Here is an 18,112-nt window from a genome sequence, read left to right on the forward strand (position 1 = left end):
TTAAAATGCTCTCCTGGTTCTCAATGATCTATTTCTTTGGACAACTTATTTCTTAGTTTTTTCCTTTCATTTTAATGCCTTATGTATAAACTTTATAATTCAGAAAACACAATTCCACTTTCTCCCTAACAACCCAGTAGATGGTTCTGATAATACCATTTTAGATTAGTCTCAGAGAGGTTTCCTAGTCCAACAAATATTAGGTTTGTGTCATAGCACCACCACTAAATTTTCTAAATCTGATGCTTTCCACACTACAGCTTTCTTTCATCATCCCTGCTCAATCTCCTGGCACCAGCTCCTGATTTCACCTCATCCCAGCCAACATCAAGCACCTTTGTTTTTAGGCTCTGTGATTCTAGAGAGCGATGGAAGAGACAGGAGTCATTTAAGGACTAAGGATATGTTTTTCTTTCTGGGGACAAATCTGAATCAGCTGCTTTTAAAAACATCATTCCTGGATTTCCCTAGTGGCGCAGTGGTTAAGAATCCGCCTGCCAATGCAGGGGACACGGGTTCGAGCCCTGGTTCTGGGAAGACCCCACATGCCGCAGAGCAACTAAGCTTGTGCGCCACAACTACTGAGCCTGTGCTCTAAGAGAGCCCGTGAGCCACAACTACTAAATCCCACACGCCTAGAGCCCATGCTCTGCAACAAGAGAAGCCATCACAGTGAGAAGCCCGCACACCACAACGAAGAGTAGCCCCCGCTCGCCGCAACTAGAGAAAGCCCGCACACAGCAACAAAGACCCAACGCAGCCAAAAATAAATAAATAAATTTATTTTTAAAATAAATAAATAAAAACATCATTCCTTTGTTGTTCTGAGAAAATGAAGTAGTGGACCCTGTAAACAGGGTCTTGGCAGTACTGAGTACCTACCATGGTATGACATTATCTAGATACTTCATTCACCTCACCTCATTTACCCTGTAGTTGTTCTATTATTTCCACAATACAAATAACTATAGAAATTCAGTGAAGGGACATCAGTTATTTAATGCCATACAGCTCCTATGTTCCTGTGTTTAGTAAGGACTCAAACCCCAGTGTCTGGCTCTAAAGTCTATGATACATTACACCACACTGCCCAATGAACACAGCTCTTGGGGCTCCATGGTTTGGTATGGTGGTTAAAGACCCCAGTCAAAGACAACCTGGAAGTTCTTAAGCAGGGGAAGTTATGCTAGAAAAAAGTCTGGGCCACTATTCAACCAATTTTCTCACATTTATTTACTCCGTCCCTCACATCTCTAAAATGAAAATGAACCTAAGTTTCAAGGGGAAAGATTGGGGGCAGTGTCAGCCAAGAAAGTGATTAACAAGAAGGAAAAGGCAGCCCCTGCTAATTGGGAGGTAGTCGAGAAGGTCTGCCTTCTTGCGGTTGCCAGGCAACACAGGTAAACAGAGGAAGTGGCAGGATCATGGCCACTAACTACAGCGCCAACCAAGTAAGTACTCTTTTCCATTTCTTTAACGTTAAATTTTGCCTTCCAGATTCCACCTTTGGTCTGACCCCTCCCGTAGGATTCTGATGACTGAATATATAGCTGAGAATGGGGTGAGACAATATTTTTTTACCTCCTCAGCTCCTCAGGGGAGGGAGGGCCCAAGGACAAGAAATAGGTATCTCTGGGTTAAGTTTGTAGGCCCTAACCCAGAGGTCAGCAAACTTTTTCTGAAAAGGGCCAGAGAGTAAATATTTTAGGCTTTGTGAGTCGAGTGACAAAATCAGAGATATTATATAGGTATGAGACAAAACACTTTTCCATAAAATTTTGCCAAAATTCAAAATACAGTAACTGAGTGCAATTTTTTGTAATATTAATGAAAAGCATGAAATTCTTATAGGATGAGAAAATACTTCGGTTAATTGGGGTACAAAGTTAGTGTTCCCCTTTATCAAATCAAGTGCAAATGTTCATCTATAAAAACAATTCTTAGCTTTCTCAGGCCATCCCAAAACAGACAGGAGGATGGATTTGGCCCAGGCCAGAGTTTGCTGACCGCTGGTCTAGACCAGCACTGCAATAAAAAGATAATGTGAGTCACAAATGTAACTTTAAATTTTCTAGTAGCTACGTGAAAAAAATTAAAAAGTTAATTTTAATAATTTAGCCCCAAATATTATTTCCAACACTTAATCAATATTTTAAGTTATAAAAAAAATAATAAAATAAATAAATAAAATATATATTTTAAGTTATATATAATCAGATGTTTCATTCGTTTTTGTACTAAGTCTTCAAAATCCATTGTATTTTATATAGTTGACCCTTGAACAAGGCAGGGATTAGGGTACAGATCCCCACACAGTTGAAAATCTACATATAACTTTAGAGTCGGCCCTCCATAACCAGGGTTCCACATCCACAGATTCAACCAACTATTGATCATGTAGTACTGTAATACATATTTATTGAAAAGTACATATTTATTTATTGTAAGTTAACCTGCACAGTTCAAACCCCTGTTGTTCAAGGGTCAACTGTACTTACAAAGCACCTCAATTTGGACTAGTCACATTTCCAACACTCAACAGCCACATGTGGCTAGTGGCTCCATGTTGGACAGCACACAGATGAAACAAATCACATCCTCTCTAAAGTGAGTTAAAGCTTACTTAGCATGGTTGTTCATGCCTTTGGTCTTCAAATCTGAAGAACTGTGCCTAGCTATCATTTCCTGGGCTTGGGGCCTTTGAGTCTCATAGGGATTCTCATCTTTTTCTCCACAGTATGAAAAAGCTTTCTCACCCAAGTATCTACAGAACTGGTCTCTCGCCAAGCCAACAAAAGAGGTATTCCACATTCAGCACACCACAATGCCAGTTTCTGGTTCTTTATGTCACACTCTATGTAATTCACTGGTACCTAACTTCTTTCAGCCTTCTTGGAATTCCCACATCCTCCTCTCCCTCAGTCCTTAATTCAAGCCCTTCAGATACTTTCTTCTACTTTTCCACTCCATGTTCACAAGCACTTCTGTCCCCACCTCTACCCCAGAGGATTTCTTCCCATGAAGGCTACACTCAGATTATCGCCAATGATCGTGGTCATCTGTTGCCTTCAGTGCCCCGTTCCCAGGTGAGATACTCATCTCCATTCTCATCTTGAAAGGTAAAGAACTGAGGCACAGAACTGGAGTTACAGAGCAGGGAGACTTGCAATCTCCTGCAGCTACTATTTAGAAAATTAAAGTGCAATCTAATTCACGTTGTAACACGAGTGCCCCCAAACTTCCAGCCAGCTTATCCAACAGAACAGGGTCGTGTTTAACACCCAGAATTCCTTAAGCGGATGAATGATCTGTATAAAATGAACACCTTCAGGTGATAACATTTATGCAGTGGGTACGCTGCCAAACTTAACCTAAGGATGTGGAATTTAAGCCAGCAGAGATAAGCAGATGAAAAAATTAGGGTAGCCTAAATGAGAGAGGGGGAAAAGGAAGAGTGGGGAAATTATGCTTTCATTCTTGTTTCATGACGATGCATTCCCAAAGGTAAAGGATGGAAATAAGACAAACGGCCCACCAATAGGTCAGTTACTGGGAGTGAGAAGCCCTGTTGAGGAATCCCATTTTTCCTTTTAGGCAAGTCCTTGGGGTTCCTTCATGGGCACCTGGCAAATGCCTCTCAAGGTACCCCCTGCTCGGGTGACCCTGACCTCCCGTACAGCTGCTGGTGCTGCCTCCCTTACCAAATGGATACAGAAAAATCCTGATTTACTCAAGGCCTCCAATGGGCTACATCCTGAAATCTTAGGCAAGGTATCTATCTGTTCCTCCCATCTAACTTCAGTCCTGTTGTCTTCACTTCTTTTCAACCTCAAAAATGCCTAATGTTATACTACCACAATCCCAGCAGGGGGCTAACCAATTCTGTCTTACCCTATCTAGTCCTTAAACAACCTCTGAGACCTGAAGGGATAAGCTAAGGGGATCTTATCCACACCCTCCCACTCACACCCCGTCCACACAGTACAGAATGAGCTGATCTCAAGGGGAAGTTAACAGTATCAAATTTAACTCTTCTTATTTGAAACCTGACCTTTTGTTCATGGAATGGGGAGAAAGGGATGTAGAATTCTGAGATGGACTGGGAATGATCTAGGCCTAACCTGAAACATAACTGTCTCTTCTATTCCACCCCTGACAGCCCCATGATCCAGACGGTCAGAAGAAACTTGGGAAGTCTATCACAAAGACTGTACAGCAAGCAGCACCAAGTGCAACCATAATCCCAAGCTCCCCAGCATCAAATCTCAATTCCCTAGATCAACTTCAAAGCTCACACCCCTCTGAAGGTCACACTCCAGGTCCCCAAAGCCCACCCAACTCTCCAAAGGGTCCACCTGGAAGCCCATGTATGCTAGAACACTGTGCAGGTCCTAATTTAGCTGAGGTCCAGAAATGCAAACCTGGAACTCCATAAGGGACTAAGGGACCACACTGAGAAAACCTATCTAGAGATTGAGTGATGTAAGCAAGACCCCCCAGTCAGGGAAATTATGGATGGGAATAAAGGCAAATTTGGAAAATAAACATTGTTTGTTGAATCTTTTACTGATTTGGATTTTTCCCTCCTGCTATATCTGCCTCTTTTAACCCATAACTAGGAGAAGGGTTGGAGGAAATAGAGCAGGGAAAAGAACATGACAGTGGCTTGGGGGTAGAACACATTTTTACAAGGATTGAGTCATTTCCAGAAATGACCAGGAGGAAGTTGGTCTGAATCACAGCAAAAGAAACCTCAAATAACCAGTCTGTCACCCCTACTCGCTCACTTTTCATCCTGAGCATGAACTACAACTTCGAAGTCAGAAGTACAATCATTTAGAGTGTGTGTATGTGCATTTGGAGACGGTGGGAAAGAAAAGGTACAGGAAGCCAGAGTAGAAGACACAATCCTTGTCTAACACTTCATTATCTGATGACAGAACACACAGGGAAAGCAAATTAGAGTTATAAAAGCAAAACTCAAGCAAAAATACAAATATAATTTGAAAACTGAAGATACAGAAGTGATTAGAAGACAGAGAAGAGAAATAAAGGGAGACAACAAGTAGAAATTTAGGACAGAATAACATACATGATGACCACACTGCCACTCCCCTCACCCCAATCACCTGAATGATAAGAAGCCACCAAAAAAGTCCCTTATCTATTTCCCAGCCTCCAATTTCTGTTTATCATTATCCCCATTCTGCATCTTCCTGGCACTGGCGGTTAAATTTAATGCCCTTGCCAAACCTTTCCCAGTTCCATTGCCCAATTGTTCCCTCATGAACACGTATGCCTAACTCCAAGGACAAGTACAGAGGACATTTGTATATGCTGGAGGAAGGCTACAAAGACTTCCCAGGGCCAGTGTAGCAAAAAGGGAGAAGTGATCATCACTTAAAGCCAAAGACTACTTGGGAGCTGGGATGAAGACTGTTGAGGCAACTAAATAAGGTCTTCCTCTCTAACTGACACCAATTACAGCCACTGTTACTTCTCTCCAACCCACAGCTTTAACTGGTTGGCGAAAAACTCAGAGTGACAGACAAGATAGACCTGTCACCCCAGAGTTTCCAAATACTATCAAAACAGCACTCCTGTCAAGGCAGTTAGGGACCCAAAAGCCTGGCCTACATGGATTATAAAAAGTAGCAAGTTTTCTCATTAAACTATAAATGTTTGCCAGGTTTCCAACAATCTCTCCTTTCTAACCTCTACTCTCCTTTCTCCCCAAATGGAATACTTAGTTCATATTCATAGTCCCTTGGCTGTCCCCTCCATTGTTCCACTGGATCATAATTTGCTGAACTGTACCTTAAGGCTTATAATAATCAGTTCTCAGTGGGATTTTGGAGCCTGTAATAACCAAAAAGCTCTCCACATGCTTAACTTCCTCTCTCTTGCTCCTTCCTTCTCTGAGGTTTCGGCAAGATGTTAAATCCATGGCTACTTGCATTTGATTCCCTGAAAATTTTTCCAGTGGTCACTTGTAGGACAAACTGTTTCCCTCCTGAGAAAGGTCAGATTGGGGGATGTAATCGCCTGAGACCAGAGGGAGGGGGAGGAAATTGGCTCCTCCCCAACCACCATTGTCTTGGTTTCTCAAGATATCAAGGAGAGTCAAAGACAAAATAATAATTTTAATTCTGTTTCAGAAAAAGCTGTCGCATGAATTTGGATTAGAAAACATGACAATAAGAGGTTTGGTTTTTCTGGAAATGCAAGGAAGAGAAATAATCCTTAATAGGTTCAGTGATAGTTTTCTGGATCTTCCTCTTGCATCAAAAGCTATATATCTTCTTCTCCCCAAAGCATGTGCTCCAAGAGCCAACTTACTCTCTTCATCTCCCTCTAGCCAGGACAGGCTAATTCCCCTCCACCCCCACCCCTCTTCTTTCAGTCACGTTGTGTGGGTGTTAAAGACCCTGGGCTCTGACCAATTAACAGAATTGTCCTTTAAGCCAGCAACCCACAGGCAGTGGCAACCCAAGCCCCACTCCCAGTCCCCATGGCAGAGGCCACAGAGTGGCATTGTTTCCACTGTCTTAGGAAGAAGCCAAAAGCTGACCCTCAGCACAAATCAAGGCCTAATATGGAGAGAGAATGAGGGCTCCCAGGCCCAGAGTAGGCTGCAAGCTGGGGGCAGGAAAAGGGAGTCTTTACAGTCATTCCATCTTTAGAAATAAGGGGAAAACTGGATCCTTTTCCACTACTCTGGTTCTATAAGGTACTCTTACTGCTGAGCTCCAAGGGGATCTGCAAGCACAAAAGGGTCTAAACAAATCAAGATAACTTTGCCCTGGCTTAAGATAAGAGTAACAAACAGGAAGATGGGTCAATGCAATAACTGGTAGGAAGATGATGCTGGGAACGTCGGCTCTTCACATGGCTGCCAGCCCTACAGAGGACAACACGGTAAGAACCAAGACAATCATTCCAGACTGGTATAGCTGGGAAATCGTCAGGCCTTTTCCTAGGTCCCACATCTGTAGAAATAAGAAAAAAAAAATTCTTTTCAGCAATCAGGGTCCTGGTCACTCTCACAGCTCCTTTCTCAGAAAGGAACTCCACCTATGAACAGGCAATTTCTCTCAGCATGATTCTAGAGAAAAGCTCTTCTCCCCTTATTCCTGACCTTCACTTTCCTCAAAACCCACAATACAGTAACGACCACCCACTTATCCCAATGACAGTAAAGGGATCCACCCTCAGCCCATAAGATCTTCCAGAATGAATAAAAAGTTTCTCTCGTGACAAAAAAACTGATCAATGTTTCCCAAAGTGTGTTTCTCCAAAAACTAGTTCCTCAGAATGTTAAAAGGCATTACACAGGGGAAAAAAGTTCTGTAATCAAATTAATTTGGTAAAAGTTTAACTACAAGACTTCTCAAACTATTAATGCACACTGTTAATCTCCAAAATGGGGATATAATATACATGGTTTCCTAGCTATAGCCAACCACAGAATCCCCTTTGAGAAGGAACATTTGTCCATCAGAGGACTAGTTTGTTTGTTTTTTAATAAATTATTTATTTTTGGCTGCATGGGGTCTTCATTGCTGCGCACAGGCTTTTCTCTAGTTGCAGCAAGTGGAGGTTTCTCTTGTTGTGGAGCACGGGCTCTAGGCACGCAGGCTTCAGTAGCTGTGGCACAAGGGCTCAGTAGTTGTGGCTCATGGGCTCTAGAGCACAGGCTCAGTAGTTGTGGCGCTTGGGCTTAGTTGCTCCGTGGCATGTGGGATCTTCCCGGACCAGGGTTCAAACCTGTGTCTCCTGCATTGGCAGGCGGATTCTTAACCACTGTGCCACCAGGGAAGTCCAGGACTAATATTTTTTAAAAATACTCTTTGGGGTCTAGAACACTATTTCTCAATTTTGTTTTGACTGTGACCCACACCCCCAACTAAGAAATATCTTTTTAATTAGTATCCAGTGTGTGTGTGCGTGTGTGTGTGTGTGTGTGTGTATAAAATATATAATATATAAAAGTTCATGAAACAATAAGCAATATTTATCATTGCCATGTGTGTTATATTCTATATGTTGTATTCTATTTAAATTTCTTTTTTTTGTTGATAGCAACCCACTATATTGATTTTCTACCCATTGAGTCTAAAAAACACAATTTAAAAAATACTGATCTAGACTCTCTTGTGCTCTAGGGACATTAACATATTGTACTCTAAAAGATCTAGGGCAAAAGTAGAGTCTTCAGGTTTCACACTTTCCACATATGACTGTCTCAACACACACATATACCTATACCCTGAATGTAAAACTGAATAAATTAGGATTGCTTCAGAGAAAAATTAGACAGCCCCCAAAATAATCAAGATGAGAAGATGCCCCTACCTCAGCTGCCAAAGAGCTTCTACCTAGATAAGATTAGGAATCAAACAGATTCCACAAAAAGCTGTTTTGCTTATAAAGGCACAGTGTTTTACCAAAAAATCCAGTCCTACTGGGTGGTGGTGATGGGGGAATATTCTCTAGCATACCAGAGACCTTGTCACTTCCTACTCTCTTAATATCAATCCACCCTCCACTCCCCCACTAGATCTTCTGGCAAGGCAATTATCAAGCTGTGAGTGCAAGAACTATGGACTGTCACAGCGAACAGATAAAAATCCTGTCCCACACTCAGAGCCAGGACTTGCTAAAAGAACAAACAAAAGCAGATTTAAGGGATTAAGAAAAGCCTTGACTTAGTTCTGACATTTTATAAAATCTCTTCCCCTTCCCTCCCCCCCATACTGAGACAAAAGCAAATATATGGCAAGTCCCTGCCTGAGCCAGGATGCCAACAAAGGAAGCTGATCAGCTGATTCCATTGGAAAGCTTTGTTCTGTGGAATAAGAAGTCATTAATGGAAATGCCCTCCCTCTCCATCCCCTCCTCCTGAGGGAAGTGAAGTCATTTTGAATCAAACTGAACACTGCCCCAGGGAACAGTTGATAGATACACTTAATTTAATAGATCATTTAGTCTCTCATGCTTCTGATTGCATTAAACTGTCTATTGGACCAGAATACAATTCAGAAAGTGCTTATCTCTAGGCTCTGATGTGGAAGTTATGAAAGGTCAAATTAAGGCAAGAGCATCCAACTGACAGATGGCTTAGGTTGAGAAAGTATGGAAAAACAGAAAGAATAAAGCTCTAATTATCTTCCTGGGGAAGGAAGCAAGACTAGGGGTAGGGAGACCACAAAATATAAATCTTAAAATGCTGTAGGAGAGACTCATCTCTGACCTGGGGCAGGTTTGATTAAGCTTTAATTCCTTAATAAAGAGAAGGAGACACCAGTTTGAACTGACCCCAAGGTCACGTAGGAGGCAACATGGTCAGATTTCAGGCTATCAAAAGATTCCTAAACTCAATATTGGGATCCTAGCACCCAGTTGCTTGTTAAAGTTGGCCCCATTCTCTCTAATAGTTCAAAACAAACAAAAAAACAAAAGCAGTTAACACAATCCAATATCAAGATAAAAAACGTCAGAATATTTGACTCCAGCCAAATTTGTCACTCTGTGTTGACAGGAAGTTTAGACTGAAAGCAGTAACTATTATTTGTCTGATAAATATGCCTTCTATGCCAGATGTATGGCCTGGCTTCATGGGTCTCTTTTAGTAACATCCCTCTTGAAACTAAAAGAGTTCACTGAGACCCTGCAAGAATCTGCCAGGCCTACATCCAGTCTCAGCTACATCACCAGCTGGGCTACCTGGCAATGCACAGGGCATCTAGTTTAGCTTTCCCCAAGAGGCCCCTGAACAAAGGTCCAGCACAACTAACTTTAAGAACAGCACTAAACCCAGACCAGGAAAGAGAAAATCCTTCCAGGCTCTCCATTCCTTTCACCCAGAAAATGTACAAGTCTACAATTAACTTACCAAGTGTCGGATCCCATTCCAGGTGTGATACGTGAGAGGGAAGACAAGTGCAAATTTGGCTGTGTGGATCAGCGCTGGCCCCAAACACAGGGACTTTACAAGTTCCAAATGAGACTCAAAACTCCCAGGGACCAAGAGGGCTGACAAGCCAAAAAGAGAGACCCCTGCGGAGAAACAAAGTAAGCCCGTCACAACTACACACCAGCTACAACCAATGTAACACATAAAACTGGGTTCTATGACAGCCCCTAGGACTTCACACAATTCTAAACCATTTTAAAATGGGGAAGATTTAAACTAATGTTCACATTCACAGTGGAAGATACGTTATTTGGAATCTGACCCTAATCTCTTAAATTTGCCATATATTTTAGCATATTGCTCCTTCTTTCAACATTTCTCTATAAAAACTCTATAAAAACTTCACCCATCATTTTAGAAGCCACCTCTGGCTGCATCTATATCATCATCTCAGTAAGAAAAAATAATAACAGTACATTCAGTCCAAGGAAAAGAATGGGAAAAAATTTTAAATCACTCAAATCTCTACCATACAAAAATTTAATTCAATATGGATCAGAGACCTAAATGTAAGAACTAAAACCATAAAACCAAGAAAACATGTGAGTAAATCTTTACGACCTTGGATTAGCAGTGGTTTCTTAGATATGACAGCAAACCAGAAGCAACAAAATAATAAATTGGACTTCATCAAAATTAAAAACTTTTGGGTGCCGTCCATTTCTCCATCAGTCTGGAAGAATGCTGGTGCTGAGAATAACTACCATGGCTTGCAGCTCTTTGACGAAACCTCAGATGCGTCAGAATTTTATAGCATTCATAGGAGAAGCAAAGGCTGAAGGAAGGCATGCTGTCCACACCCTAGGATGAGGCAGCCATGTCAGAGTCTGGTCTCCTAGAGGTTAGTGTTGCTGAGTGGCTATTCCTAGGACTCAGTTAGTAGACTGCTGTCACATTTGCTGCACAGATCAAAGCTGAGCCTGGTATCTGAGGCATATGTGTGGCTGTCGAGGTTTCGGAACTTCAGGTTTGCACTGAAATTCAGAGGATAGTGGGGAGCTCCTGTGATCGTCTAGCTTCCTATCTATCCAGGCTGTCAAAGATCCTTGAACGCTCTTGGGTCATATCTTCCTCCCAAACCTTCTCAAACTATCTCAGTTCCATGGTACCTCAGTGTTTTCAGCAATTTTTTTCATGATGCCCCCAAGCCAAAAGAAAAACCTAACAGTTCTGTTTATTAAGTAGTTAGATTCAAACAACTCAAATATTTATGTCCTAACAATTTAGTAGCTATGTGAAAAAAATTATCCTTGTAAACGGAAAGAAAAAACTTTTATTCTTAAATAACCGGAGTTACCTACTAATATGTTGTTGGATACTGTACATCTCAAACCTCAGAAATTAAATTGGACATTACCATGCTCATTTCCTGTTCCACACTGACATTCACACAAGTCGGATTAGAGAATCAGACCTTCAGTGAGAGACCAGGCAAACCTAGTGCTCAGGCAGTCAGCTTTGTTTCTAGAAAAGCCAAAGGACTTACAGATTTATAAAGTAATTAACGGAACTCTGAAATTACTGTTTTATTCTCTTGGGCTTTCTGTGAGATGGGACATGAATTATTGATTCTCAAATGTGATATGTCATATGTTAGGAATCCCAGTCATTCCAGACAGAGGCAGTATAGAGAGAGTGAAAAGTGCACAAACTTTGGTTAAGACAGATCTGAGTTCAGTTCTGTCACTAACTAGCTACTATATCATCACTTCCTTCTCTGCTTATAATAATGCCTAGTTAGGACTGTGAGAATTAAATTAAATACATATATATAAAGTTCCTAATACAGGCCTGGTAGTGATTATTATTTACATTAATAGTTGGAATATTTAATCTTTTACCTCTCAGAAAATGTCTGATCATTTGTACCTAAAAATCTCATTCTCAGCCCTTCCTACTCCATGTCTTAGTCCTTGAATTGTCAAGAGGGGATGACCTGGAAAAACTGATTGTCACCAGAAGAGAAAATGCTTCTCAGAAATGCTTTGTTTTCCCTCAATGCATGAATACTCCTGCCCGCCACATGCCGCCCCCCCCACAAGGCTGCAGGGAAGCAGACAGGCAGAATATATGAGATTAGTTTGACAACACTTTAGCTAGGACAGCAATCAGGTACTGCCAACCTGAGTTTTAATCATCATTTGGACAGGTCCACCAAGTCCCTTTTAGATGTTTTCATTTTCTTTGGCAGTGACATCTGCAGAGGCTTGCTGGGAAGAAGTGTCTGAAAGAACTTATGATGGCTTCTGGAAGTGGCAACGGGACTTACTGACAATCCGCACAGTTCTGTATGTAGCACTTAACTGCAGAGGAGCAGGCTGAAGTTGGTCTTGGCAGCCAAGTGAAAGCACCATTTAATTTTTCTTAGTGATTAGATGGGACAGCTTCAGTGGCTTTGTTTTCATAATTTAAATTGTTTGGCTGTTAGAGGAGTCCCTCCTCAGGCACTCAGATTCTAGGAGGAGAGGCTACTTCCTGCCTTCCAGTACACTAGACATCAGAGGAGGATTTAGGAAATTTCATATTTAATTTCTTCTCATATACTTTTCATTTGTAAAGAGGAAAGCTTTGGCCAAAATCTCTTCTGATTAACTTACTGATACTGATATTCCTTGTTTGAAGATGTGATACAATAAGAAATACGTATTTGGTCTTTTTCCCCCAATTCCTGGCACACAGCTCCTAAAACCCTTGTAATCTCTGGAATGAAAGGAAAGGTTTTTTGTATGCTAATGAGATAATTAGTAGCTGGGGGGGGTGGCGGGCGGCTAGAAAGCTTCAGGATGGGGTCTAGCTGCCGGAAAGACCAAGGCATGATTTGAGGATTGGGACTTTTAGTCCCATACCTCCCTCCCCTTCCCTGTCCACCTCCCTCCCCCAACCCCACCACACCTGGGAGTGGCTGGTGATTGAGCTAATCACCAATGGCCAATGATTTAATCAACCTTGCTTAGGCAATGAAGCCACCATAAAACCCCCTAAACTACAGGACTTGGACAGCTTCCAGGTCACTGAACACAAAGATGTACTGGGAGAGTGGTGTGCCCAGAGAGGGCATGGAAGCTCCATACATACTCCCCTCTCTGCTCCCCCATACCTTGCCCTGTGTATCTCCTCCGTTTGTTTTTTTTTTTTTTTTTTTTTTTTTTTTGCGGTACGTGGGCCTCTCACTGTTGTGGCCTCTCCGGTTGTGGAGCACAGGCTCCGGACGCGCAGGCTCAGCGGCCATGGCTCACGGGCCTAGCTGCTCCGCGGCATGTGGGATCTTCCCAGACCGGGGCACGAACCCGTGTCCCCTGCATCGGCAGGCGGACTCTCAACCACTGTGCCACCAGGGAAGCCTCGTTTGGTTTTTTAAATAAAGGAGTTGAGGACTTCCCTGGTGGCACAGTGGTTAAGAATCCACCTGCCAATGCAGGGGACACGGGTTCGAGCCCTGGTCCGGGAAGATCCCACATGTCACGGAGCAACTAAGCCCGTGCACCACAACTACTGAGCCTGCGCTCCTAGAGCCCGAGCTCCGCAACAAGAAAAGCCACCGCAATGAGAAGCACATGCACTGCAACGAAGAGCAGTCCCCGCTCGCCACAACTAGAGAAAGCCTGAGTGCAGCAACGAAGACCCAATGCAGCCAGGAAAAAAAAGTTCTGAAGCAAGTTTAAAAAAAATAATAAAGAAGTTGATACTTTATTTTAAAAACCAGTATGTCTTGGGACTTCACTGGCGGTCCAGTGGTTAGGACTCCACACTTCCAATGCAGGGGGCACAGGTTCAATCCCTGGTCACGGAACTAAGGTCCCACAAGCCACATGGCAAAAAAAAAAAAAAAAAAAAAAGAAACAAAACAGTATGTCTAAATAAAGTGTCTTCCTGAGTTATGGTGAGCTCTTCTGTAGCAAATTATCAAACCTTAGGAAGGGGTCATGGGAACCCTGATTTACAGCTCAAATTTTATATATTTAATTCTCACAGTCCTAACTAGGCATTATTATAACCAGAAAAGATAGTGATGATACAGTAGCTAGTTAGTGACAGAGCTGGAATTGAACTCAGATCTAACTCCAAAGTTTATGCTCTTTTCTCTTTCTCTAAACTGCCTCAGTCGGGAATGACAAGGGTATAACACATCACATTGGAGAATCAATAACGCCGGTCCCATCTCATGAAAAGCCCAGATGAAAAAAACAGTCATTTCAGAGTTCCATTAGTTACTTTATATATCTATAAGTCCTTTGGCTTTTCTAGAAAAGAAACGACTGCCTGAGCAGTAGGTTTGCCTATACAGTCAAGTGACCTTTCACTGAAGTTCTGATTCTCCAATCTAACCTGTTTTTAAAGACTATCCAAAACATTCAGGACCATTCTTCTACCCATTCAAGTTAATTGTACAATTTATTTATAGTTGTATTCCTCTAAAATATCTGTTGTTTGGCACTCATATTTTCTTTTTTGAATCTCATTCTTTTTATTGTTGTATGTTGCATCTTGATTACCCTTTCCCAGTCTCATTCACATTGCAGCTTCAGGTACCTGTCATTCTCAAGCATTTACCTAATTTCACCTAGATTTTTATACTGTCTATCACTATGAAAAATCACGAGTATTTTAATCCCTACAGAATCTAAGCAATGAAAGAGGGTTACTAGCCTTCTCTCTCCATCTTTTAAAGGACTGCTTGTAAAGGTCTTCCTCAATAAATTCTATATAAAGTCAAACTAGTGTCATCATGCTTTTCTAGTTCAACATGCTTTTCAGAAGTTATATATTGGCCACAAAATCTCTATAGTCTGAATAAATACCTAATCATGGACTTGTCTAGGCCAAACAAACGAGAACATGAACCTTTTATGACTTCCCATGGTCAATGGGATCAAGTTCCAACTTCTCAGCACAGCAGTCAAAGTCCTTTACTGTCTGGCGCACTTTCCAGCCTTATCTTTTGCTGCTTCTCCCATAACACAACTCTTAAACAAGCAGATCTAGTTATCATTATCCAGGACTCTGGATGCTTTCCAAACCCTGTGCCTTTGTATAAGGTAGTCTATCCACTAGAGAGTCCTCCTCTACCTCCTTTTCATGAATTCTCCTACTCATCCTTCTTTCAAGTTCTCAAATTCCTGAAGAGTTGTTCTCTCCTCTGGGATCTCATATCTCTATTAAAAAGTTATCACAGTGCATTATAAATATTTATTTGTCTTACTCCTTAGACTCTTTCACCCTTGAGGGTAGAGGCTATTATTATCACTAACCAATTTCTAATGCATAACAGGAGATTAATTAGAAGTTAGAAGGAACGAACATATCTGAAATGACCACTATGAGCAAAGTGATTTACATGGTTGTACTCATTTAGTAAATAAAGATTAACTAAGCACCTACTGAGTGCTAGAGGATATGAAAGGTAAATAAGATAGATGCAGTTCCTACTTTATGAAGAGTTTACAGCCTAATAAAAGAGACAGATTTATAAAAACTAAGCAAATAAAATAATTACAAGTTATATAATAACCTAAGGAACGGTAACATAGGAATGGTAACATCGGATCTTAGATAGGAATTCCTATCTTTACTTGCTTACCAACAAAACTAATCTAATTGTGAACAGCAGAGACTTAGTTTTGGATAATTTCTCCAATGTCTCAGCAGCTGCTCCCTAAATACAGGATCCCTATATTTGAGCCACTAGTCCTGTTGATGACCACTTCAGTGAAAACACACTCTACAGAAGCCAAGGAGGGGCCCCCAAAGGTATTATGAAAAACAAAAATATGTCCATGTCTCCAGCACTAGCCAGAGAAAACTTTTAAAATACAGCTGATCCTCTTATAAAGTACCTCCCTACTGTGGGAAGATCCATCAGACTCCAGAAACCTGACTATAATCTGTACATCCTACCTGTAATAAACCTTACTACCTGAAAAGGATGCACTAAGACCAGCATACGACTCACTCTGCAGCTGTATTTCATATCATATAAATAAAGAAATAGACATTCTGATTTTTAACCAAGAATTTTTGAGATTGGAGAATGAGTTAATGTTTTTGCACCTGATCAATTCTAGGTGATGAAAACTGGGTGCTAAAACTGAGTTTCTGAAAGAATAAGGTTGATGGTTAATCTTGGACTGTGTTTGGTCAGTCAGCCAATCTATCTCCATTACATTTCTATATCTGTTCTCTGTAATGACAAACATACTATCAGGACATGCTAGGGATGATTTAAAAATTGGCTAAGAAAAGATAAGAAAAAGAATTAAAAAAAGAAAAAAAATTGGCTAAGAAAAGAACCTGAGCATTGTGTGAACTCATAATTAATTGTTAAAGAAATGAACAAACAATAAGCTTAAATGACTTATCATTTTCTCTAAATCAAGTTTCTGAGTAGGCATTGCCAAGGAGGCATTGCCAAGAGCCAAAGAAACAGCAAAGTTTTTCAAAGCAGTATGTGTGTGTGTTTTTGTGTTCACGTGTGCATAAAAACATACATACATACCTGCACTCAAGGCAATACCAGTGCCACGGTGGCAAATGGACATCACCATGGGAAGAGACCATCTGAAAAGAAACACACAAAAGCAATTAAAAAAAAAGGAATAGGGCTTCCCTGGTGGCACAGTGGTTGAGAGTCCGCCTGTCGATGCAGGGGACACGTGTTTGTGCCCCGGTCCGGGAAGATCCCACATGCCGCCGAGCGGCTGGGCCCATGAGCCATGGCCGCTGAGCCTGCACGTCCGGAGCCTGTGCTCCGCAACGGGAGAGGCCACAACAGTGAGAGGCCCGCGTAACGCAAAAAAAAAAAAAAAAAAGGAATAGATGACACCATAGTAGAGAGTCCGTCTTGGCAAAGAGAATATAAACCACTTCGGAAATAGGCAACCATTTATCACAAAACAAAAACAAACAGCTTTCACATTCCTGTGTTTCCACTCTCCAATTTGAAAATAAGAACAATGATGTATTTAAGGAGATGCATTACTCCCTTTTCCAGACTGCATCACTAACAGAGCTAAGAGGAGGAATCAATTAAAACTCAAACTCCTCCTTTCATAAGAAGAAGGAACATGGGTCAAAAACATCAATAAAAGTTGCATACAGTTAGAAAATAAACACTAGATTACAACCACCTGGGTCCTTCCATTTCTCCAGTCATAAGACAGAAGTAGAAGAAAACCTGAGTTTTATTTATCCACTGTTTCACATAACATACAGTCATCCATGATCTTTCTTATTATATACCCCAAAATATCCAAATTGAGCATATCAGTCATTCCCTAATAAATTACCTATCCCAAATTTAAAATCCCATTTTGCTGGATTTAGTATATGTTCTTAATCCACAGTAGTTTTAAAATACTTTGTCATCAAACCACTTTTTAAAGCATGTTCTGGGACTTCCCTGGTGGCGCAGTGGTTACGAATCCTCCTGCCAATGCAGGGGACACGGGTTCAATCCCCGGTCCAGGAAGATTCCCACATACCGTGGAGCAACTAAGCCCATGGGCCACAGCTACTAAGCCTGCGCTCTAGACCCTGCGAGCCACAGCTACTGAAGCCCGTGCACCCAGAGTCCGTGCTCCACAACAAGAGAAGCCACCACAATGAGAAGCCCGCACACCACAAGGAAGAGTAGTCCCCACTCGCCGCAGCTAGAGAAAGCCCGCGTGCAGCCAAGAGGACCCAACACGGTCAAAAATAAATAAATTAATTAATATAAATAAATAAATCATGTTCTGATTTCTCTGTCTGCCAAAGCATTTCCATTGAAGGACAACCAACACTGCTACATTCTGGACCTAGTGCTCATGCTCAAGAGGGAACTGGTTAGTGAAATGGAAAGAACAGGCATCTTTGGATAAAGTTAACATTCATCCTGGAAAGTCAGCTTAGATAGAGAATGCTGAGCATAATCAGACCACGTACTCCATACTCTAAAGGGAAGCAACTCAAGTAGGTTGAAAGGACCGCAAAAGGAAATTCTATGTATTAAAAATGGTCACAGTAAGAAAGGAGTAATGTCTAAAGAAACCAAAAAAACTGGCTAGACACCACTCTCATTAACTCAGACTAACAAGATAAATATAAAAGGCAGAAGAAGAGCCTCATAACAAAGGACAAGCGGAGAACAGTGGCATAATT

General features: G+C 41.5%; 2 protein-coding genes across 4 annotated transcripts in view; one reads left to right on the forward strand and one right to left on the reverse strand.

Annotated features, from left to right (window-relative positions):
• The first annotated feature begins 1,424 nt into the window (after positions 1-1,424).
• Positions 1,425-4,566, forward strand: CFAP126 (cilia and flagella associated protein 126). Its single transcript, XM_029226931.1, has 5 exons — positions 1,425-1,451; positions 2,738-2,800; positions 3,006-3,086; positions 3,595-3,771; positions 4,160-4,566. The coding sequence occupies exons 1-5, from the start codon at positions 1,425-1,427 to the stop codon at positions 4,433-4,435; spliced, it is 624 nt and encodes a 207-aa protein (XP_029082764.1). The 3' UTR covers positions 4,436-4,566.
• A 194-nt stretch (positions 4,567-4,760) lies between these two features.
• Positions 4,761-18,112, reverse strand: part of SDHC (succinate dehydrogenase complex subunit C) — a 29,259-nt gene continuing 15,907 nt past the window's right edge. For 2 of the 3 annotated variants that reach the window (XM_029228685.1, XM_029228686.1), the window contains exons 4-6: positions 16,470-16,531; positions 9,896-10,059; positions 4,761-6,989 (exon numbers count right to left, since the gene is read on the reverse strand). In XM_029228685.1, the coding sequence (XP_029084518.1) occupies positions 6,885-6,989; positions 9,896-10,059; positions 16,470-16,531 (331 nt within the window). In that variant the 3' untranslated portion in view covers positions 4,761-6,884. The remainder of the gene's footprint in view (positions 6,990-9,895; positions 10,060-16,469; positions 16,532-18,112) is intronic. The other variant, XM_029228684.1, reaches the window with a different exon arrangement.

The sequence above is a fragment of the Monodon monoceros genome, unplaced genomic scaffold (genome assembly GCF_005190385.1).
Source record: "Monodon monoceros isolate NGI ecotype Baffin Bay Population unplaced genomic scaffold, NGI_Narwhal_1 Super_Scaffold_18, whole genome shotgun sequence".
Classification (NCBI taxonomy): Eukaryota; Metazoa; Chordata; class Mammalia; order Artiodactyla; family Monodontidae; genus Monodon; species Monodon monoceros.